The 22,783-nt window shown below is 51.4% G+C and overlaps 2 protein-coding genes across 2 annotated transcripts; both read right to left on the reverse strand.

Moving 5' to 3' along the window:
• Positions 1–74: 74 nt before the first annotated feature.
• On the reverse strand, positions 75–10,393 carry Slc66a3 (solute carrier family 66 member 3). Its single transcript, XM_028877680.2, has 7 exons — positions 10,133–10,393; positions 7,802–7,884; positions 7,631–7,700; positions 5,759–5,816; positions 3,641–3,761; positions 2,623–2,664; positions 75–505 (listed from the first exon to the last, which is right to left on the reverse strand). Exons 1-7 carry the CDS (start codon positions 10,273–10,275, stop codon positions 414–416), a joined length of 609 nt encoding a protein of 202 aa, XP_028733513.1. The 5' UTR covers positions 10,276–10,393; the 3' UTR covers positions 75–413.
• Positions 10,394–15,693: 5,300 nt separating this feature from the next.
• Positions 15,694–22,519, reverse strand: C22H2orf50 (chromosome 22 C2orf50 homolog). The gene is given in 5 exon segments (XM_028877682.2): positions 15,694–15,753; positions 16,903–17,073; positions 17,076–17,115; positions 18,821–18,860; positions 22,001–22,519. Coding segments are annotated over 4 exon segments (444 nt in total). The 5' UTR covers positions 22,216–22,519; the 3' UTR covers positions 15,694–15,753; positions 16,903–16,924.
• Between the last annotated feature and the right edge of the window lie 264 nt (positions 22,520–22,783).

The following is a 22,783-nucleotide window of genomic DNA, read 5'->3' on the forward strand; positions in this document are numbered from 1 at the left end:
TGGTTTTTCCGAGACAGGGTTTCTCTGTGTAGCTTTGCACCTTTCCTGGAGCTCACTTGGTAGCCCAGGCTGTCCTCGAACTCACAGAGATCTGCCCGGCTCTGCCTCCCGAGTGCTGGGATTAAAGGCGTGTGCCACCACCGCCCCGGCTAGGAAGTGGGCAATTTTAAACAAGTGGCTTTTTCCTGCTCTGAGTCTGCTGTGTAGCCCAGGCTACCTCAGACTCCCAAGTGCTGGAGTTGTAGGTTTGCACCTCCATATCCAGCTAAGAGGCTTTTCAAGTCTAACAAACCTAATTTGTGGTTTCTGAAATGATTGACTAGGAAAAGACTTTAAATGTAGCAATGGGAAGCAATGTTGCATCCCCTGGTTCCGTCATTTGAAGTCCACTGTGTGTAGAAAGAATACATCCATCATTCCGCTTTGGTGGCAGGCTTCCGGTAGTGCAGGACTGTTGCTGTCACCCATATATTTAAAGCCAGCATGATCACAAAACGGGTAAGAACTGAAATAAACAGAAAGTTCCAACATTAAAAAGCCGGACACTGTGCTGCTTTTAGTAGAAGCCTGCGTAAGACTTCACCTCCAGCCCCAAACAAAACAAGATCACGGAACTCAGAACAGCCTTGCTTTCAGACATTTCCTAGGGAAGGACTTCCCTGTAGAAGCTCGGCCATGCATCCTCAAGCATCGCTGAAGTGATGTGGCTCTGGCCAAGAGGTGGAGCTAAGACCCTTCTGCCTTCGTCTCAGAACCTGGGTGTCTCAGAGTGCTGCTGTCTCCGAAGACTTGTGGTCAAGTGTGGTGGACTCTGCCTGTGGACCCATGAGAAAGGCTGAGGCAGGACTGCTTGAGGCCCAAGAGCAAAGCCAACCTGGGCGGCACAGCAGAGACTCCACATCACACCAAAGTATTTCTGAAGAATCAGCCCTGTGTCAGTACATGTTGTATCATAGACCATGAGAAGATGTGACCGATAGACCAGGAGAACAGCAGCCTAACTTGCCCTTTAAGACATGAAGGCTTGTTTCGTGACAGGGTCGCTAGGCTCACTCGGTGTAGCCGAGGGTGACTTTAAACTCTGATTGCCTGCCTGTGCTGATTACAGTTTAGGAAGTGTTGAGTGAAGCCAGCTCTTCTCACATGCATGTAAGCCACTTTACCAAATGAACTGCCGTCCCACCTGACTTCTGAGATGTCTTTGTGGTGGTAAAATACCTACAGCACACTAGCCACACTTTATTTTGGACAGGTTCTCCTCTTTATGTAGCCCTGGCTGTCCTGGAACTTTTTATGTAATCAGGCTGGCCTCGAACTCACAGAGCTCTGCCTGCCTCTGCCTCTTGAGTGCTGGGATTAAAGGCGTGTGCCACCACCGCCTGGCTGGTCACACTGTTTTTAAAAGCTCGTCAGTCACAACAGTGGTGACAGATAAGAAACACTGCTGTGGGGACACTTTTGATCTTTTAAATACAAGCTTTTTGTATGTGGGCTCTTTGCTGTTTAATTACATTCCTTTCCCTCCTGTGAACCCAAGTCCCACAGAGGAGAGCTAGGTCTGTCTTCTTTTCCATCCTAAAGTCAGAGCTGACAAAAATACAGCCTCCCGAAAGAGACTTGACTCTCCTGAAGCTTGCTTTCTCAGTGAAAGGTCTAGTGTTGAGGACGTGTGCTAATCGTCATTGGATAGGTTTCTGTTTTTTCACTTTCCAAAGATGCTGTGTTGGAAGTTGAAAGCAGCGTAAGGGATGAATTCTCATTCAGTTAACCAAAGTATTTTCTTCTCTCAGCTTCATGCGCGCACACACACACACACACACACACACACACACACACACACATCCTACCTACCTTCCGGTATGAGCCCGTGCTTTAAAACACAGTTGGAGATGTCTTTCTACTCAAAGGCATGTCTACAGTTCTGGCTTCTCTGGTCCCTGCCGGTCTCCCTTCCCTCCTCCCCTTCCCTCCTCCCCTTCCCTCCTCCCCTTCCCTCCTTCCCTCCCCTCCTCCCCTTCGCTCTGCCCCAGCCTCCTGCCTCCAGTGACCTGCACTCCTCAGTGTGGCCAGTCCTGGTGCCTTCTTTGCTCCCGGTCATGTGGGTTGCTCCTCTGATCAAATCTTTATTCCGCTTCTAAGACCTCACTTTGCAGATGACTCTCTCCGCTCCCACAGAGTAGGCAGGGTTCCATGGCTACCCACCCTGCTGGCCTCCCAGACTGTACTGGCTCTTTGGCCTTAACTGCTTAAGTAGACGGGATTATAGGTGCCTGCTGCCACACCCAGCTGCCCTCCCCTGAAAACCCATCTCACGGCACACACTTCAACAGCAAATAGTGGGGCTCCTGTCCAATCTCCTTGTTGACGTAGGGACTCCAGGGTGAGAATGGGCCCCCTTGGGCATATTTCTCCCCACGGACTGCAGGGAGTGGATGCTAAATAGAGATTGTCACTGTTGAAGACTAAATTATATTCTTTTGCCCCGTGAAGCCAGAGCCCAGTTGAACTGAATGAATCTGTTAAGCCTTATGATGGGTTCCATGTTAGACCCAAGTCCCACAAAAACAAACAAAGAAACAGAAAACAAACCCACACACAGGAAGTCAAAATGGTTTTACTTACTTGTCAGATCATTGGTGGTCATTAGAGTTGTTATTATCCTTGCTGGAAAAGAAAATTCATAGAATAACTAACTTCTCAGACGTTTTTGACACTTCGATTTAGCTCGTGCCTTTCCATGTTACATGCTAACTTCCTGAATGGCCTTGACAGGGGACCTTTGTTAATACTGTAGTGTGTAACTGTCGAATGAGCAGGCATGCACCCTGACCCTGGCCCAGTCATGCAGGAGCTGCTGGAGAAAGCAAAAGTGATTTCCAACAGTAGCTCAACACCCCCGGGGAGGCCTTCCATCCCTCCCTGTGCTCACCCCCAAAAAATCAAAAATCCCCAAAATCCTAAGTCTCATTTGCATATTGAGCTTCCAGATATTTTAGTTGAAGAAAGGCTCCCACTAATTAAAAAGTGTGTGTGTGTGTGGGGGGGGGGTAGACAGACTAGAGAGATGGTTCAGTGGATAAGAGCCCTGACTGCTCTTCCAAGGACCTGGGATCACTTCCCAGCACCCGTATGGGAGCACATAACTCTGGTCCCAGAGAATCTGACCCCCTCTTTTGGCCTCTGAGGGCACCAGGCATGCATGCAGTGCACATAACATAAATTTAGGTAAAAACACCCACATACATAAAATTAAACAAAAATCATGTTTTAAAAATTGTATGTTTTTGAGACAGGGTCTTACTATGGTATCACTAGCTGACCTTGAAATCCCAGAGATCCACCTGCCTCTGTTTACTGAGCACTTGGATCAAAGGCGTGCGCCACCACACGTAGCAAGGAGAAGACACGCTCTTCCTGTCTAACTAGCGTTAGTTAACTGTTTAACTTTCTTAGTTAACAGTCCTCTGTAGTGAACGAACCCCGGGGATCAGCTGAAGCCACAGTCTGCAGAACAACCCCTTGGACACAGGGGTACCCTCCCTTAGCAGGTCTGTTGAGTAGTTCATCACAACAGTCGTAGTATGCAAGAGAAGCCCCCGACATTGATGGAACCCGGTCCCTGGAGCGAGGTGGCCCTTACTGGCACAGGTGTAGGCAGAGAGGCCCCAGGTCAGCGCGCTCACGGCTTCCGAGTCCTTTAGCTTCCACAGATGCTGGAGCTGGGCGAACTTACTGGCCGCACTGATGACTGTGCATAAGTTCTGGTGTGGGAAAAAGAGAGTCAGTCGGAAAAGATAGAGGACGGAGGTCGAGCTTGTTTCTTTCTTTTACGGTTTATTCTCTGGAGAGCTGGCACAACCGTGAGAGCCAGTTCTTCCACGGTGTGGTTCCGGGATTGAACTCGGGCCATCAGGCCGGGCAGCCAGCACCGTTAACCACTGAGTCACTGCGTCAGCCCAGATTTGGTGCTTTTTAAACCAGATGTTCAAGTCTAACCGTCTCCAACCTGCCACGGTTTGAAACTTCAGTTCGGTGAAGAATGACCCTCGGCTGCCTCTGTGGTAGAGAGTGAACTGGCCAGACAGACCTCGTCTAGGGTCTGGTTGCAGACCCACCCTGTCTTCTGCTCTCTCCCCAGAATAGGGATGGTGTATCCTAGCCTGTCACTAAATCGATCAACTTCCAAACTGTTCCTCATCCTGAGCACTGTCCTCTGTTACCTCTCAGACAAGAAAGCCTTGCAAATCGGCTATCAGCCGGTCAGGCTCTATCTCCACAGTGGCTGCTAAGCTCAGGCCAGAGGGAGACTAAGCAGTCAGCTAGGCTGAGCAGGAGGGCATGGTCAGGGAGATGAAGTCAGAAAGGACCACAGAGAGTGCTGTGTTTGGGAGTCAGGCGAGGGACGCAAGCGTGTGGTACCGAGATCCTGGTCTGTAGTGAAACTTCAGAGGTGCGTGGCATGGGGACTGACAGCTGGCTTTCCAATGAGTGACAGGCACAGGGCCCTTGACAAGCTCTGCTTCCTGCTGCAGCAACAGGACGTGAATGGCATGGGCACTTGGCTGGCCACCGGAAGTCCTTGTGGGGGAGAGATGGGGCTCCCCAGGGAAGGGTCCTGGAGAGAGGGGTGTTGGGGAGTGTGTCTGGGCAGAGGACGGAGCAGTGCCATGGCTTAAACAGACAAAAGTCAAGGACAGATGGCCTGCAGGAAGGCTGAACCCAAGCACAAAAACCGGTGGGAAAAGCAGCTCTTGAGAAACTGGGGTGCTGGATAAAGCCAAGGAAGGTGGCAGGGTCAGCTTAGTGTGGTGGGGAGGGGCCAAAAAGGGGGGGGACGCCAGAAGTGGGTTACGGCATAGCCCAGGCGGACAAGTTACTAGCATGTTTCCTTTTCCAGCAAAAAGCCAACTTTGAGATCAAGGGGTCGTCTGGGACCAGGCCCTAAGAGAACTCCAGGAGCGTCAACACACACTCAAGGGAGAGCATCACGTTATCTCCCAGAACAGGCCAGTGCAGGCAGGGGGCTGGCAAGCAGAGATGTGAGTGAGCTGAATGTGGGCATGGAAAGCACCGGTCCCCAAGTCTGCCAGAGAGCAGGTGCACAGTGAGCGCTTGTGGGGAGACTGAGGAGGGGTTGCCCCGAGTGGGAGGAAAACGGGAAAGTTAACATTTGAAAAGTTACGCTGTGGGGGATGGCAAGGGATCGGCAGGTGGGGAAGATTGCTGTGTGGGCCTGAAGACCCGAGTTCAATCCCTGAAACCCGCAAGGTGGAAGGAGATAACCATCACAAGTCTCTGGGTGCATCCCCGCCCCCATACACAGAAGAGGGGGGCGTCCATCTTAGTGTTCCCTTTGTGCCCCAAACCTCTCAAGACTAATGTCTTAACTTTTGGCCTGCACTGCCTTTTCATCCTCAGCAAAGGGGTGGATGAAACCCCATGCTCTAGAGCAGCGGTTCTCAGCGTATGGGTCTTGACCCCTTTGGGGGGGTGTCCAGTGACCCTTTCACAGGGGTCGCCTAAGACCATCCGAAAACACAGAGGTTCACAATTCGTGAGTAATGGTAGCAAAGTGACAGTTACGAAGTAGCAATGAAAATAATTTTATGATGGAAGGTCACCACCACAGTGAGGACCTGTTAAAGGGTCGCAGCAGCGTTAGGAAGGTTGAAAAAAAAAATCACTGCTCTAAAGCGATGTAGGCACAAAAGGAAGGTATCCATTTTTTCAGTCTCTCTCCCTTAGGGGCCCCACTCACCATGGCCAGGTCGATGATCCATTTCTGCAGGCTGAGGACGAACCAAGAAGACACAAATCTGGACGCGTGCTAAGGGACTCGGCCGAGAGTCACTGGCAGCCCCACCCACCCCTTCCCTTCTTGTTCTGTGCAGACCAAGCCAGACCTCAGAGGGGACACAGAAGCCAAAGTGGAAGCGGGGGGACTGTTCTGGACAACGTCCAGCTTGGAAAAGAGGCTAGGAGTTGCGTGTGAATGAATATCTGCTCTGAGCTCAGCAGAACGGAAGCAAATTGTGGAAGAAAGCGTACAGGTCCGTGCTCATGGACTGTAACCTGAGGCAGTCATTACAGCTGTAGCTACATGCTGCTTTCCTGACCCATGCAGACATCTCTAATGCACCAAAATTAAGCACTTACAAGAAAGGTTCAAGGAGAGATGCTCTGCAAGACTGGGGGGCTGTGTGCGAACTTTTTAGAGTCCACACCCCTCCCCCCTAATTCTGTTGTCAAAGCACATGTGCGTAGTTGGGGTGTGCGATGGTAGGCAAGGAGGAACCATTTCCATCTGTCTGGTGCAGGACTCGGGCTCAGTGGCTGACTACTTGAAACGAAAGAGCCCCCAACCAGGGCAGAAAGATCGAGCCACGGGAGCCCAGGGGAGCCATAGTCAGGGCAGGAGTGGCTGGCAGGAACAAGACACTTCCCACTTGCTCTGCCTTGGGTGCCATTTCCCTGCTCTGTCTACCTCCCACATGCTATCAGCATACAGAAGAACCCCGAAGGTGGCCGAAAACAATGGTTAATGTTAACTAGGTGAACGAGGGATTAAACTAGAGATGGCCCGTGCCAGGAGGCAGCAGAGCCGAACACAGTGTGGGCCACAGCCATGGCTGGCATCCAGCTGCACTAAACTGTTACTAAAGCGTTCTAAAGACGCATGAAGTTTAAGAAAAGGGACACTCGGAACGCAGGGAAAAGGCTGCCATGAAACCTCACCCTCTGCATAGAAGATGCCACCGAATGGAGCAGTCTGATGGCTGACCATTATTACGATCAATCCACGTGAGCCTATTAAATGGGTAACAGGATTTATTAAGATATAAACTGAGGAAATACACTCACGATTACAGAACAGAGTAGACAGCTGAAGTCATCCTCTGATCTGACCGGGAGTGAATCCACCTTGAAGGCAGGAGCAGGGAGAAGGGGCATGTGACCCTTCTCCCTTTCCTTATAAAAGAGGTCACACAGAATGGCAGGAAGCACCACCTCCTTTGGGCCATATAGCCCAAGGTCATGAGCGGAGAAGCAAATACCTCCAAACCACCTCGGCCACCCAGACAAGGCTCAGCTTCTAAACTACAGTTTTGCATAGGGGTGTGATTAGCAGGGAAACTGCCCCCATCTGGGCCATGCCTACTGCCAGGCACCTGCCAGGTGCATCCTGCGTGGGACTTGGTGCCAGCCACTCTCATGTTATTAATCCCCTGGGGACGTGCTCACGGAAGGAAGGCGTGCCTGAGATAAGCACAGGTGGAGTGTGGTGTTCTTAGCAGGGTGACTGCACACCTCACACGTTCAGCAGGGACACAGCAAATCTATACCCCACGTGACCTTGGAGGTCAGTGGGTCACCCTATTACAGGGATGCCACTGGTCGCCACCACTAACCTATGGTTTGTGTATTTTATGTACTTATGCATTTTATGATCCTTGCTTAGGTAAAGATTAAAAAAAAAAAATGACCCTGCTTCACAAGGCATAATATTGGCAAATAACACCCCAGATCCCCCCTTTTTGGTGCTGAGGACAGAGTCCAGAGTGTCTTGCATGCCACCACTGAGCCCTCTTCCTTGGCCTCTCTACCTCCAGCTCAGATGCAGGAAGGATACACAGCAGCGTAGGGCAAGGCCTGCTTCACGTTCCCATTGAAGTGAAAGACGAATAACAGGAGGAGGATGTCTGAAAGGAGAGACCGTGAGATGGGCAGGGCAGTAGGAGGGCAGGCTGGGGACCGGGTGGGGAAGGGGGGCGGGGGATGGAGGGAGGGGGGTGTCGGTTACCTTGTGCGATGAGAATGGGGTATTCCAGGTACGTGAGCAGCGGGTTCCCATAGTAACACTGGTAGCGAAAGAAGACCAGGAACCTGGAGACAGGATGTGTAGATATTCACAGCCCACCCTGGGACCCGCCAGACCCCAGATACATTTACCCAACACTGGAGCATGTGGTCCTCACCATACTGGTGACCGACCTGAGGGCAGACCTTCAGGAACGTTGTCAGAGACCTGTATGGCAAGGTCACCTACACTGCCTGTCACTCGGGGGAACTAAGATCCAAAGAAGACAAGACCATGTGGGAACTCAAGGATAAGAGGGAGGGTCTCACCCTGAGGTGTTGCCCTAGCTCTGGCTTCTATGATTTTAGGGGGACCCAAACATCCCACACATCCTGTGGGCTGGGGATGATGCGTGAGTGCTTTTCTTTCTTTTCTTTTTCTTTCTTTCTTTTTTGTTTTTCGAGACGGGTTTTACTGTGTAATTTTGGTGCCTGTCTTGGATCTCGCTCTGTAGACCAGGCTGGCCTCGAACTCACAGAGATCTGCCTGGCTCTGCCTCAGGATTCTGTATACAGCAGTCATCAACCAGGCATGGAATCTCTGGTGTCATTAAGAAGGGCGCTGGCCAAGATCCAATTCCCTCACGTCAGAATTTTAGTTTGAGCTCTCAGATCGAAATCCAAGGAGGGTCCATGCGTCCAAGGCAGGAGTCCAGTCCCTGGAGCATGCATGGTGGCTGCCTTTAGGGTCTTCCTGATACCTCAGAGCTTATCTGACTGGTGAGGGTCAGGCAGGCAGCCAGGCAAGAATTGAAGTGACCACCCTATCCATGCCGGGAGAAGGAGGGGGAAGGGAGGGGGGGAGCCAGAATGTAAACAGCGGGGATCAGGCAGGGTTGCTCTCCTATTCCTCTTGTTCCTACCTCAGGATTAAAACAACTCCCACCTAAAGCTGCAGTGAGGATTAAAGGGGGAATGCGTGTAGGGCCCCAGGAGGACCTTCGGAAAGTTCTCACGAACTGGGAGCTATTGTAATCAGCTGCTGGCTGGCGGAAGTGGGGATAAAGAACTATTGGATTTCAGTGGTGGAACATACCTGCGCCTTTTCTGGCCCCAGAGCTTAACCCCGCCAAACCTAATTCCAGAAACCTGCCGTGGCTGCCCGCCCACTGCCCCGAAGGGAGAGAGGGGTTGAGACTTCCAGAAAGAGCCTACTTTATCTGTATTGCGATAAGACTGCAAGACCCATCCGGGTCCCAGGGAACATTCCATGGCCAGAGAGCTGTGTCCGGCTGGAGTCAGCTGTTGGGGTTGAGAAGATTCCTGATTGGGTTTGCGTGTTTAAAGCCGGGCTGCAGCGAGGGAGGGAGCTACCGGCAGGTTAGGAAATGTGGGCTTGGCGCTCTGTAGGCGTCCGTGAGCTTCTCTTCAGTCTGCACCCTGAAGCCTCCGCCGCATGCTCGCGAAGGACTTCGCAAGCCAGAGAGGCCACAATTGCTCTCCCGACTTCAAACACCCGCATCCTCGGCCCAGCCAGGTTGTCATTTCTGCATCCTTCCGTCTCGTGCCTCACCCCTCACCCTGCCAGCCTCTCTCTCTCTCTCTGAAATACACATACTCTAGTTTCTGTGCGGCCATCGGACCAGGGGTCCTCCCGCCCGCCGAGCCTCTCTGGAAAGGTGCACCTTGAAGCCCACCCCATCAGATGGGCGCGCTCCTCCGGGTGGGTGCCAGCGGGGTGGGGCTGGTGACAAACCCAGAGGGCTCTGCCTGGCGCAAGATCGCGCGACTCAGGGACGTGTTCCCCATTTAATTTGTTTTTCCCAACCGAAGTTTCACAACTTTACCTCTTACTCTTAACTACTTAGCCAAGGGCACCGAGAACTTGGCTCCCGCAACAGTCGCGGCCCAATCCTGCGTGTTGGACCCCAGCCCAACTTTCAAGCGCGGACCCAAGTTCTCCCTCCTCCTCCCCCACATGGAATCAGCAAATCTTGTAACTCAGATCTCAGCCCAACCACTGGTTTACTGGCAGGGGTCTCGGGGCTGGAAAAAAAAAACGTGGGTGGTGCCGGGTGATGTTAGGGACGTTAAGGGGCTGCAGGTGCGAATAAATGGCTTCGCCCGCGGCCTGAAGGTTGTCTATAAAGACGGGGTGGAGGGTGACTCCGCTGAATCTCTAAGATGGGCGTGCACAGGCAATTCGTATCTCCCGGGATTTGGGGAGAAGAAGCAAGGGAGGTGTGTGGGAGCGCCGGGGAAAGCGCCTCCCAGCCCCGCGTCCCCCCGAGTTAACCCTTGGCCTCCCGGACTCGCAGGCCTCCCGGAGCCTTACCCCGCCAGCTCCAAAAGTAAACTAGGGAGGCTGATGCCCCGCGCGCTGCGCGCCGCCAGCTGCGCGTAGATCTGCGGCAGCTTGAGTGCGGCGCACACGGCCAGCGTGCTCCAGTTGCAGAACCACAGCAGCCCGGCCTCCATGCTGCAGTCCCGGGTGTACGGGGGTCAGGGGGCTGCGGGATCTTGTAGGTGAGAACCAGGAGGTCCAAAGAGTCCTTCCGCCTTCCCGCCGGCCGGGCCACGCCCCGACCACGCCCCGAGCTGCTGCGCTCCCAGGGCGCCCCGCCCCATGTCGGCTGGACTCAGGATGCTCCCCGCCCAGAGTCGGCTCTGCTCTGGGTGTGCCCAGCCCCGCCCTGGGTTTGCTACTCTCGGGGAACACTCCCGCCCCGGGTCTGCTCCGATCCTGGTGCACCCTGCCCTGAGTCTGCTCCACTTTGGGTGCACTCCGCCCCGAGCGCCCGCTCCGGCTCAGGATGCTCCCTGCCCGGTGTCTGCTCCACTCTGGGTGCACCCTGCCCTGTGTCTGCTCCACTTTGGGTGCGCCCTGCCCGGTGTTTGCTCCACTCTGGGTGCACACCCTGCCCTGTGTCTGCTCTGCTCCGGGTGCTCCGGTCCCCGAGTTGGTGGCTCTGCCCTGCCCTTCTGGGTTCTGCCAGCTGCTGATTCACTTTCCGGGTTCCACCCACCGATGCTCTTCCTAGCGGAATGGAAACGCCCGAACGAACCAGCCTCCCCAGGGGTTGGGTGGGCACAGAGCCTACTTCTCAGGTCATAGGCCATTCTGTGTGTTTTCCACTCTCTACAAGTTATCTTTTTGCTCTAAACCTCTCAGCGATGAAAACTTTTAAAGTCTTTGGTCCAACCCCGTCAGCATCCGCCCCGTCTTACAGGCCTGAAGAAGCCAGAGGACGCCGAGGTCCCTGAAATCCAGCCACAGGAAGCCAGCCTTCTGTTGGCGAAAGACGTCCACAGGGACGAATCTCTTTAGTGAGCTTGCTCCCTAAACCCGGAGGCTGGTTTTCCTGTTTTGTTTTGTTGAAACAAGGTCTTATACAATGCTAACTGACTGGCCTTGAACTCAGTGTGTAGCCTAAGCCAGCTTTCAACTTCGGATCCTCCGGCTTCCGCTTTCCAAGGGCTAGGATTCCAAGTGTGTGCCGCTGTACCAGGACTGAATAGTGTGTGGGTTGAGGTGGGGTCCCACGTGACCCAGACTGACTTTGAACTTCTCTCTCTCTTTTTTTTTCTCCTCCGCCTTTTGGCGAACGCTGGGATTACAAGCTTGTTCCATCGTACCATCTGAGAACCCGCTCTTTCCTTCCTTCCTTCCCCCCTCTTTTTTATTTTTATTCTTAGGGCTTTGTTGTGTGCGCGTGAGCACGTGCTCGAATCTGCGCTTGCGCAAGACCAATGGACACCCTCCTCTGTCACTGTCCGCCCTCACCGGCTTGGAACTCACCAAACAGGCTAGGCTAACTGGCCAGGAGACCCCAGGGAATCCTCTTTTTTTTCCCAACCTCCCCACCGCTGAGAATACAAACACACACGGCCCACTTTTTTAGGTGGGTCCTGGGATCTAACTCGGGTCCTCCAAGGAGTTAATAGGTAATTGAGAAGTGGGGTGTTGTCGTGCATGCTGTTTCCTCCAGATTGGATCCCTGCTCTCTGGAGTGAGGGCTACGGAGATCACCTGTTGGAGACCTCCCTTGGGAGGTGGGGGTGGGTGGGTGGTGTTACAAGGACCCCCTCCTCTCCAGTGTTTATAAACTGTTCAACAGTAGCTGTCTCTAAGTTTCATGGGGGGGGGGAGCAGGGACAACCTGAGTCCAGCGAGTGATGCCATTGTCTTGTGTTATGTGGTGGACCCATGTTACGTGGGGCAGGTGCCCTACCTCAGTTATGTTCCTGTAAGCAATCCCAGTAAACTCACTGGGTGACCAGGGTGGACCTTGATCGGGTAGATTCCTACTCTGTCAGAGCCCTGCCGGAGGTGAGTTGGTGCCTCCCTGTATCTCCCCAGGAGGAAATCTGGGCCCCGCCCTTTGGGTACAAGATTGGAAGAGGGGGTCATTTTCCCTCCTCTGGAGATTGCTAGGCTATAAGACTGAACACATGCATGCACACACACACACACACACACACACACACACACACACACGCACACACACAGGCAGTCCGTGATAATTCTGTGCTGTAAGCCACACACCAGCACACCTTCAGCCTTTCCTCAGTCCTCACCAAAACCCTCACCCTTCCCGTGGAAGAAGGCTTCTCTCCCAAGAGAGAGATCTTTGAAGGGTCTCTTCTCTCTCTCTCTCTCTCTCTCTCTCTCTCTCTCTCTCTCTCTCTCTCTCTCTCTCTCTCTCTCTCTCCCCCCCCCCCGTGTGTGTGTGTGTGTGTGTGTGTGTGTGTGTGTGTGTGTGTGTGTGTCCACTATGTCGCTCATCAGCAGATAACTCTGCTCCTAAGAAACGTGGTGGAGGATGGAGATCCGATCCAGCCAGCTCTTCTCTGAGTTACTCCACATTGTGTAAAGCAAACAGCCTCCTAGCTCGGCCTTACCCTGAGTAACTCCATTTTACAAAGTAGCAGGGTGTTCCATTTTGAGGGTGAACTCTAAGGCAAAAGGACTCCAAATCCCACACACGTAAACAACCGCCTAAGCCCGCAGGGATGTCACATAGGCTAAGCAATAGCTGACGTTTCCACCTTCATGTGGCTTATTTATGTCCTACACATACGCTACTGGCCACTGTGCAGTAGACATCACCCACGTGGCTAAGCCGGTCAGCGTGGATCCTGGGAGCAGAAGTGTCTACATCCGGGCTTCTTAAACTCCTTCCCCTCACGGCCCCTCTCACCTGAGACAGTTCTATGTGACTCTGGATGAGGATGTACATACAGGGTGTGTGTGATCAGGCAGCCACGTTCAGAGCCAGCCTGGCTCTGAAGTTTGTCTTCCCTTTGTCTTCTCCTTCTCTGTCTCCTTCGGAAGCAGCTTCCCCAGACGTGGGGTCCCTCCCTTCCCCAGACACTGGGTTCTCCACCTCTGTCTCCTTCTGAAGCAGCTTCCCCAGACGTGGGGTCCCTCCCTTCCCCAGACACTGGGTTCTCCACCTCTGTCTCCTTCTGAAGCACACTTCCCCAGACACTCCCCTCCCCCACTTTTTACACCACACTGGCGCTTGGCAGCCATGTGGCTACTTACTAAATAAAGGACATGGTTCCTTTTTCCAAGATTTACAGTTTGCCTGCTCTCTGATTTTCTCAAACTCTAATAAAAAAAAATCCTTGAACTTAAAAAAAAAAAAACTGTATAAATCAAACACCAGCTGATTGCAAATCAAATAAATTTATTTTTAAACAATTCTTTGGTTTACACATAATTTTAGAATTTATTTAAAATGAAAGTCAATTCGCATACTGAAGTGGTTGTGTTTATGTTTACATAAAGAATTAAATCTTGGCCGAATATTTGATAAGACAGAAAGTAGGACATTTTCAACATTTTTCAGAGTTGACTGATATTTTTATTTAATTTTTAAATTTTTAAAAAATTCCACTTTTATTTTATGTGTGTGGGTATTTTGCCTGCATGGATGTCTGTGTACCACAAACATACCTGATGCCCGGGGAGGCCAGAAGAGGACGTTGGATCCCCTGGAACTGGAGTTACAATCAGGAGCTGCCATGTGAGTGCCGGGGACCTAACCCTGGTCCTTCGGGAGAGCAACCAGTACTCCTTACCTCTCAGTACTCCTTACCTCTCAGTACTCTTACCTCTCAGTACTCTTTACCTCTCAGTACTCTTTACCTCCCAGTACTCTTTATATCTCTGCAGTCCTCTGCTATTTTGATTTTATAACTGCCAAAACAGAGACTGCCCTTACAGAAATAACTAACACCAAACGGCACAGTCTGTTTAAGGCTATTTTAGAAATTGTTGGACACTGTTCTAGCCGCAAGCCAAATACCTTTTTTCAAAAAATGAAACTTGAGTCAAGTAGAGCAGCACATGCTGTGTGTGTGTGTGTGTATGGGCCCATGAGTCTCTTAAAGTCGTGTGGTGTGACAGCCTGCTCAGTACAAATCACACACACTGTATGTTCAGAGCCACAGCTATGGTGAAGTCACATGATACAACAACTGGCCAGCACTGCCAGGAACATTTGGAGTCCATTATGCGTTGGACTTTGAATTAATTTTTGGTCACTGCATGTCCAAAACACTTACTGTGACCAAGTTTTTGCAGACCCCCCCCCACACACACACAGTTACCTGACCCCAGCTCAGTTTCAGAAGCTGGGTCTTATGCCACCACAGAGTGATTGACAGGTATGACACTGATGCAACTCCCTGTCTGTCTGTCATCTACATTTACCCCCATAGTGTTCCCTACGGACCCAGGAATGGACCGAGGTTTTGGACTGTACTGCCTTTTAACCTGGGCCCCGGCCTCAGCTCTCCTTGTCTTTCACAGAGTGACAAGGATGTGTCTCTGTCCTTGGTGACACAGCTCGTGTCTCCAGACTGTCATTTTGGGAGGTGCATCACGTCAGCTACCCTTCTATTGACTAGGAATCTCTAACTGAAGGTTTCTATGGCCTTTACTAATTCACACCTAAATTAGCTATGAGTGTCAGGCCTAAAATGGCGATATTTTGGTTCTTTATTCTACAATCCTCAAGAGTTCAGTACTTTAGAAAATGTAATTATTTTTAATAATGTGTGTGTGTGTGTGTGTGTGTGTGTGTGTGTGTGTGCATGTGAGTCGGGTGTAGCTGGGGTTGGCCTTCTACTCTCCTTCATTTTGGTGTCCACATTGTTTGGTGGACTGGTACCTCTCGGGCTGGCTCATGTGTCCCTGTACATGATCTCATCATGTCTACTACAGGAAGATGCCCAACAGTCACTCCGTGCCTCCATGGCTGGCGGTCATTCTTGTCACTGGAAGTAGAGGCAGCTTCTGCCACGGAGCAGATGGAGGCAGAGATGCTCAGAGATGCAGCGATCGGGAGTGAAGGGCTCCTTCTGCCCTGCTGTGGTCCTCAGCTGCCCAGCCTCGCCCCTTCTGGACCCCCTGGTGCTGACCAGACAGACTGTGGGCTCTGAGCTGCCGGGTTGACTGTCTAGACAAAGCTCCCTAGGGGGTTCCGGTGATGCCGTGGAGTGGTGCCACTTCTCCGTGCCTAGGTCTGGAGGCTGCCTGGCTCATCCAGCCTTCTTTGTTCTGGTCCCAAAGAGAGAAGATGCTGGTGGCTGGATCCTCCATCTCCATTTCCTCAGCCCGTGGGGGAGACAGGTGTTGGTCCACAGCAGGTACCTTCCTGAAGAGCCTGAAGATGTGACTGGGAGGCGGGGGTGGGGGGTGGGGGGTGGTATGTGGGGTGGAGGGTACGAGGGGCTGGCTGTGATCTGCAGATTCATGCAGACGCAGCATGCCATACTCTCCTTCAGGCTTTCTTGGTTCAGTTGGCCTTGGCACTCTGGAGATGAGCAGAGGGAATCCTGTGCCCCAGGAACCTGTTGGTCCAAAAAAAAAAAAAAAAAAAAAAAAAAAAAAACTGAGAGATATGTAGACAAGATCTTTTCCGAGTATGGTGTTCCAGCCAAGGTCTGTGGATGGGAAAGGAGTCGGTGAGAAGCATTGTACGGTCCCTGCTGACCAATGCACTCTGGTACTTTATGGTTCCTGCTGATCAATGCGCTCTGGAGAACAGCTCCCCCACCCCCATGATAGCCTTGCGATCTGTCTCCTTCCCTTTCCTGCCCATCCTCTAACTGTGGAGATGGAGGCCTGGAGAGGTATCGCTGCCCTGAGCCAGACATCACAGGGAATTGACCAGGCTACCCCAACTGTTTGCCTTGGCATCCAGGCTTCTTGGATAGCGAGGAAAATACCCACAAAAAGGGTGAGATGGGCTGGTGCTGTACTGTCCATAAGTGGCTGTGCTTGTAGGCTTGGGGACCATGTCCCAGGAGACAGGTTAGAGAAGTCTTTATGAGTCTCTCCAGTGTGCACAAGCCACCTGCAGCTCGACTTGGTCTTAGCTTTGTTTTAATTATGTGTATGTGTATATACATCCTCTGCGTATGCTTTTAGCGGCTGAGCCATCTCTCCAGCCCCAGTCTTGACTTCTCTTTCTTACTCGGACAGAAATAGCTCTCTGGGAGGTGGTGACAGCGGCGGCCATGGGTAGAGTGACATACAGCATGCTCATACCAGAAACACAGGCTGCACCTGTACCGAGCCCCTAATCGTTCCTTCTCTACCCATCCAACTCAAGGTCATGCGATGCGGCCACAGTATGACCTTGACGCCTGACTGCACTCACTGGTGACTTTTGCGCCACCTAGCTCTGTGATCTCGGATTGGTCAGGACACCCCCCGCTTTGACCTTAGACTCCCAGAAAGAAGGCTGCAGCCTTCCGGTCAGATCCCAAGGCTGTGCACTACCAGCTCACCTTGCTTCCTCCCAATGCATGAAGTCAGGCCGACCGAGATGCCCCAGACAGACAGACAGATGACAGAGGCAGGAGCTGTGAGCAGCCTCATGGTTATAAGGTTAGACTGAACCCGTCAGAGATGCTCTGGCCTTAATACTGGATTCTCTTTCCAGCATCCCTGGGTCCGGAGCTGGAAGGGCTGAGGTTCCGTGGTCCTGGAATGTTTCTGGAATCCTCCTCCTGTCCCATGTGGGACTGAGCCAAGAGTACCCACCCACGCTCTGAGGGCTGCCTGGGCTTGGTGCAGTCCATACCCACCTGCTGCGGTCCACCGAGATCTCTACACTGGCTGCAGCTCATCCTCCGGCTTCTTCTTCCGAGTGCCTTCCATGAAGAAGAAGTCCATGTGCGTGAGGGCTCTCCCCAGGGGCGTGTCCACCCTGCTGCCCACCTCCCGGCTCGTGGAGCTGGGGAGTGTGTCTGAGAAGAAGGGACATCGGCAGGCAGCTCCTCAGGCTCCTTCTTATTTCCCTGAGGAGAGGAGACATCTCAGGTCACGGGCGCCGTGGGAAAATGAAGAACCTGTGCACTGTGTTTGAGACGTTCTTTGGATGCTCACATCCCGGTTTGGAGCTGGAACCCAGAATGGGAGCTAGAAAGGGTCTTGACAACATCCACTTCGGGCAGGGTGGAGGGTCGACTGGAGATGCAGACTCAGAGCGTTTACTCAAGTCCATTCTCCTCAGGGCACTTGGGGCACACATTCCTCCTAGTTGAGCAGACTCCTCAACTCCTCAACTAGGCAAGAAGTCTTAGCGGCAAATGAGCCACTTGGTTTTGTTGTTTTGTTTTTGAGACACTCGGCAGCCTTGGCTGGCTTACTACTTGCTGTAAGGAACAGGCTGGTCCGGACAATACAGAGATGCGCTGCCTCTGCCTCTCTCAGAGTGCTGGGAGTAAATGTGTGCAGGTACCAGCTCCTGGTTTATTTTTTGAAACTCGGAGGGCTGGAGAGGTGGTTTAGCCTCTAAACATCAAGCGTCCAGTTCTCAGCACCCACATCATGAACAATCATCCCTCCAGCTTCCCCTTTCTCTCCTACAACTGCATATACAAACATACACATAGAAATACGCTCACACAGACGTACCAAAAAAGTGTGTGAGTGTGTGTGTGTGTGTGTGTGTGATATCTTTAATAAAATCAACAAACTGGGTAATTGTTTTCTAAATGTTCTATATAAATATTCTTTTTTTTTTTTTTAAATTTTACCTCTTTTTTTTTCCCTTTTATTTTACAATACCATTCAGTTCTATATATCAGCCACAGGTTCCCCTGTTCTCCCCCTCCCACCCCCTCCCCTTACCCCAGCCCACCCCCCATTCCCACCTCCTTCAGGGCAAAGCCTCCCCCGAGGACTGCGATCAACCTGGTAGACTCAGTCCAGGCAGGTCCAGTCCCTTCCTCCCAGACTGAGCCAAGTGTCCCTACATAAGCTCCAGGTTTCAAACAGCCAACTCATGCAATGAGCACAGGACTCGGTCCACTGCCTAGTTGCCTCCCAAACAGATCAAGCCAATCAACTGTCTCACCTATTCAGAGGGCCTGATCCAGCTGGGGGCCTCTTAGCCTTTGGTTCATAGTTCGTGTGTTTCCATTCGTTTGGCTATTTTTTTTTCAATAATTGAGTAAAACTGAAATTTATCATAAGCCACAGTCGTCCTAGGGATCTCCATGTATATATATATAGCCTCCATGGTTCTATGGGTTGTGGTCTGATTGTTCTTTATTTTATATCTAGAATCCACCTATGAGTGAGTACATACCATGACTGTCTTTCTGGGTTTGGGTTACCTCACTGAGGATGATTTTTTCTAGTTCCATCCATTTGCCTGCAAATTTCATGCTTTCATTGTTTTTCTCTGCTGAGTAGTATTCCATTGTGTATATGTGCCACATTTTTTTCATCCATTCTTCTATTGACAGGCATCTAGGTTGTTTCCAGGTTCTGGCTATTACAAATAGTGCTGCTATGAACATAGCTGAGTAAATATTTTCTTAATGTTCTATATAAATATTTTCTTTTCCATTAGACCTTGAATTACTTAAACCGTACTTGTTCTATTCCTCACTCCAGCACAGAGCAAAGAGCAGGTACTCAATAAATTCAGTTAAATGAAGAAAGACCGGATAATCATGCTGCAAGCAGTCTGCTGGAGGGTGGGTGCTGCCTTACCAAAGAGTCGTAGTCTTTCAGGAAACCCCAGTTCTCAGCCCTGGAAAGGAAAACACAGGAATGTGAGTGAGTTGTTTTTTTTTTTTTTTTTTTTTTTTCTGGAATATTCTGAAGATTGACTTTCACATTATCTTTAAGTCTTTATATCGCCCTGGAGGAGTGCAAATGCTATGAAACCATGATAAATGCCAAGTGCCCACGTTGTATTTATGGAGCAGCCCACAGAGTGACCAGTGGCTTTTTTCATCTTGTTTTTGTGATTTCCACAAATTCTTCTTACTGCAAATGTGTTTAACACTTCAAGTTTACAGTTTCTTTATTTATTCATTTGTCTGTTTTAGTCCAGGTTAGTTTAGAACTCATTATGTAGCTGAGGATGACCTTGCCTTGGCCTGGAACTGTTTTTTTTTTTTTTTTTTTTTTTTTTTTTTTTGGTTTTTTCGAGACAGGGTTTCTCTGTGTAGCTTTGCACCTTTCCTGGATCTCGCTCTGTAGACCAGGCTGGCCTCAAACTCACAGAGATCCACCCGTCTCTGTCTCCCAAGTGCTGGGATTAAAGGTGTGCGCCACCACTCCCTGGAGAACTTTCTATGTAGACCAGGCTGGCTTTGAACTCACCGAGATCTGCCTGCCTTTGCCTCTGAGTGCTGGGATTAAAGCTGTACACTGCCACCCTTGGCAACCTTGAACTTCTGATCCTGCTGTCTCTACCTTGCCAACGCTGGGATTACAGTCTTGAGCCATCACCATTTGTGATGGTCTGAATGAGGATGGCCCTACAGGTTTATGTATTTGAATACCTGATTCCTAGTTGGTAGAACTGTTTGGAAAGGATTAGGACATATGGACTCGTTGGAGGAGGTATGTCAGTGGGTCAGGCTTTGAGGCTTAAAAAGCCCATGCCATTCCCAGTTGGCTTTTGAAACGGATGTGATCTCTCAGCTACTGCTCCAATGCCATGTCTGCCTGCCTGTTGCCATGCTTTCTGTCATGATGGTCCTAGACTCTAGCCCTCTGGAACCAAGAGCCCCAAATCAAACACTCTTTTTTTTTTAAAAAAAAGATTTATTTATTTATTATGTATACAGAAGAGGGGTGCCAGATCTCATTACAGATGGTTGTGAGTCACCACTGTGGGTGCTGGGAATTGAACTCAGGACCTCTGGAAGAGCAGTCAGTGCTCTTAATCTTTGAGCCATCTCTCCAGCCCCAGCCATGGTGTTTTATCACACAATAGAGAGGTAACTAAAACACTATGCTAGGCCTCAATTTTACATACTAAAAGTTTGTAAAGAATTTATGTGTAATGTGTACACCTGTCTGTATGTGCAACGTGTGTGTGCAGTACCTACAGAGGCCAGAGGAGGGCGCCAGATTCCTTAGAACTGGAGTTACAGGCAGTTCTGAGACACTAGGTAGTGGTGCTCGGAACTGAACCTGGGTCTTCTGCAAGAAGAACAAGTGGAAAAAAAAAAAAAAAAAAAAAAAAAAAGAACAAGTGATCCTAACCATTGAGGCATCTCTGCAGTATCAAGTTTACTTTTGTCTTTTGTTTTAATTTTTTGTTTTTCTTTTCTTTTTGTTTATTCGTTTTTGGTTTTTCAAGACAGGGTTTCTCTGTGTGGCCCTGGCTGTCCTGGAATGTGCTCTGTGGACCAGGCTGTCTTTGAACTCAGAGATCTGCCTGCCTCTGCCCCCCCCCCCCCCCCCGAGTTCTGGGATTAAAGGTGTGCATCGCACTGCCCAGCTAAGTCTACATATATTTTAATGAAGCCATTTTGGGGGTTCAGAGGGGTGGGAAGTGTTTTTTTTTTTTTCCAAGTTGCCTGTTCCATGCAGACTTTTTTTTTTTTACCCCACTTCCTGTTTTGGGGCCATGTTGAGGGTTTGGGGGAGGTGAATGGCCTGTATCTGTGCTTCTCCTCTGTTCTCACACCACAACCAATGCAGAAGACAGGTGATGTCAGGTAGTCACAGGGAAACCCCGGGTAGCCTGAAAGCATTTCTCTAACTCTATAACGTCAGGCACAGTTGAACACATTCCAAACCCATTTCTATCTCCCTAGAGACAGCGGCAGATTGTATAGTTTTGGCGTGCTACCTCCAATACTACTGCCAGTTGCCAGCCTAGGCTTGTACTTCTGACCACCCAGAAGGCACCAAAACAACCAATGAGCATCAGCAGGGCTGTGGAGAAACTGGAATCCTGGCACACTGTTAATGGAAATGCAAAGTGGTGCCGCCATTATGAAAAACAGTGTGGTAGTCCCTATAGACAAAAATAGAGCTGCTTTCTGATTCCACTTCTGAATATTTATCTGGAAGGTGGGAAGTCAGATCTTGAAGAGAAATCTGCTCTCCCGTGTTCGCTGTGACGCACGTAACAACAGTCAACATGTGGAAACCATGAGAGGTGAAATGGATTTTAAAGAAATGTGGTATATCCACGCAACAGAATATTGCTCTGCCCCGAAGAAGAAGGCAATTCTGACATTTGCTTATGTGGACGAATTCTGTGGCAGAGTGCCTGCGGCCCATACAAGGCCTTGAGTTTGCCGCCAGACTAAAAGAGGGGAGAAGAGAAACCGGAGAGCGACCATGTGCAAAGCTCAGGACAGCGCGCGCCTCTGGAAAACCCGCGTCTAGACATTCACAGCTGCCCGGGCGGTCGTTCTCGGCCCATCTTCCTCCCCTCTGTGCTCCAGCCAGTCCGCACACTTCCGTTTTGTCTTCCAAACTCCAAACTCACACTGGGCATACCGCTCAGGGACTGTCCTTGCGTAGCTTACCTGCTTCTCTTGGAGTCCTGGAAGGGAGGCCCCCCCTTGAACCCTGGCCAAACCTACCCAGCTTCCCCTGGCAGCCCACAAAGGCTCCTGGGTATCCTTCCTTGAATGAAGGCATGAAGGAGGCCCCCCACCCCGACCCCCAGGCCAGCATCCCTCCCATTTAGCCTGCCATGTCCAGCTGGAGAGATTGCTGTGAGATGGGAGGTAGGACCAGAGCCCTCTCTCGGTCTGTATTCCCAGCCCCCTGCTGGGACTGAGGCCCCGGGGTCATGTGGCTGCTTCAGACCCGGTCTGGGCCTGATTCTCCCTTTGCCCAGCACCTTCCCAGACTCCGAGGCAGATGGGGGGTGGGAAGCCTAGGGGAGAAGGGAGGCAGGGACGGGACACTCACCAACGCCGCTGGCCTCGCTCCTCGGCTTCCACGAGCTCCCTCCACAGCTGGTCCTGCTGCACACCCAGGGCTGCGGGACCCTGGCAGCCACCGGCAAGACCTCTGCTTGCTGTGGGGCCATCTCCGGCCCTGGAAACGGAGGCAAGAGGCCTGGTAGGGGGCAATCGGTACCCGGATGATGTGGTTTTGGGGAGCCCAGCGTGTTGGCTGTCCATGGGGGACTGGAGAGAGCGAAAGGGAGAAAAGAGAGAGACTGATGGAGACTCTCGTCTTAACCCAGGAAAGCCTGCACAAGGTCCCCGACCGGATCCCGAGCTCAGAGTGACTGATGGGACAGAAACTCTCCAGGCTGGGGCAGCATCTGCGCCCAGCTGTGTTTTCCGGTCCTGCCTGTTGTTGACTGTCGCCCAGGGAACAGGCGAATGCACACGGGAAGGGGCGGACCCCGCTGAGTGCTTGCTGAGGACATCTGAGCCCCTCGGTGGGGTGTTGACTGTCTTGTGCTTTGCCCAGCTCCTCCCCTGGGCCGGAGGGCGGGACTGTGTCGCTGGGTCCCCAGTGCTCCGGAGAGCTGCGTGGGCAGGTGAGCCGGAGCACGATCCCGTGCTGCCTCCTGGTGGACACCGCAGGCTCCCGGGGAGGCGGCCCCTTGACTGACAGACCAAGGGAGGTGAGGCGAGGGGCAGGAAGTGAAGACAGACATTTTATCAATTGTCTTAGTTAGGATTTCTGTTGCAGCGATTAAACACCATATCCAGAGTAACTTGAGGAGGAAAGGGTCTA

This window comes from Peromyscus leucopus, chromosome 22 (assembly GCF_004664715.2).
Source record: "Peromyscus leucopus breed LL Stock chromosome 22, UCI_PerLeu_2.1, whole genome shotgun sequence".
NCBI lineage: Eukaryota > Metazoa > Chordata > Mammalia > Rodentia > Cricetidae > Peromyscus > Peromyscus leucopus.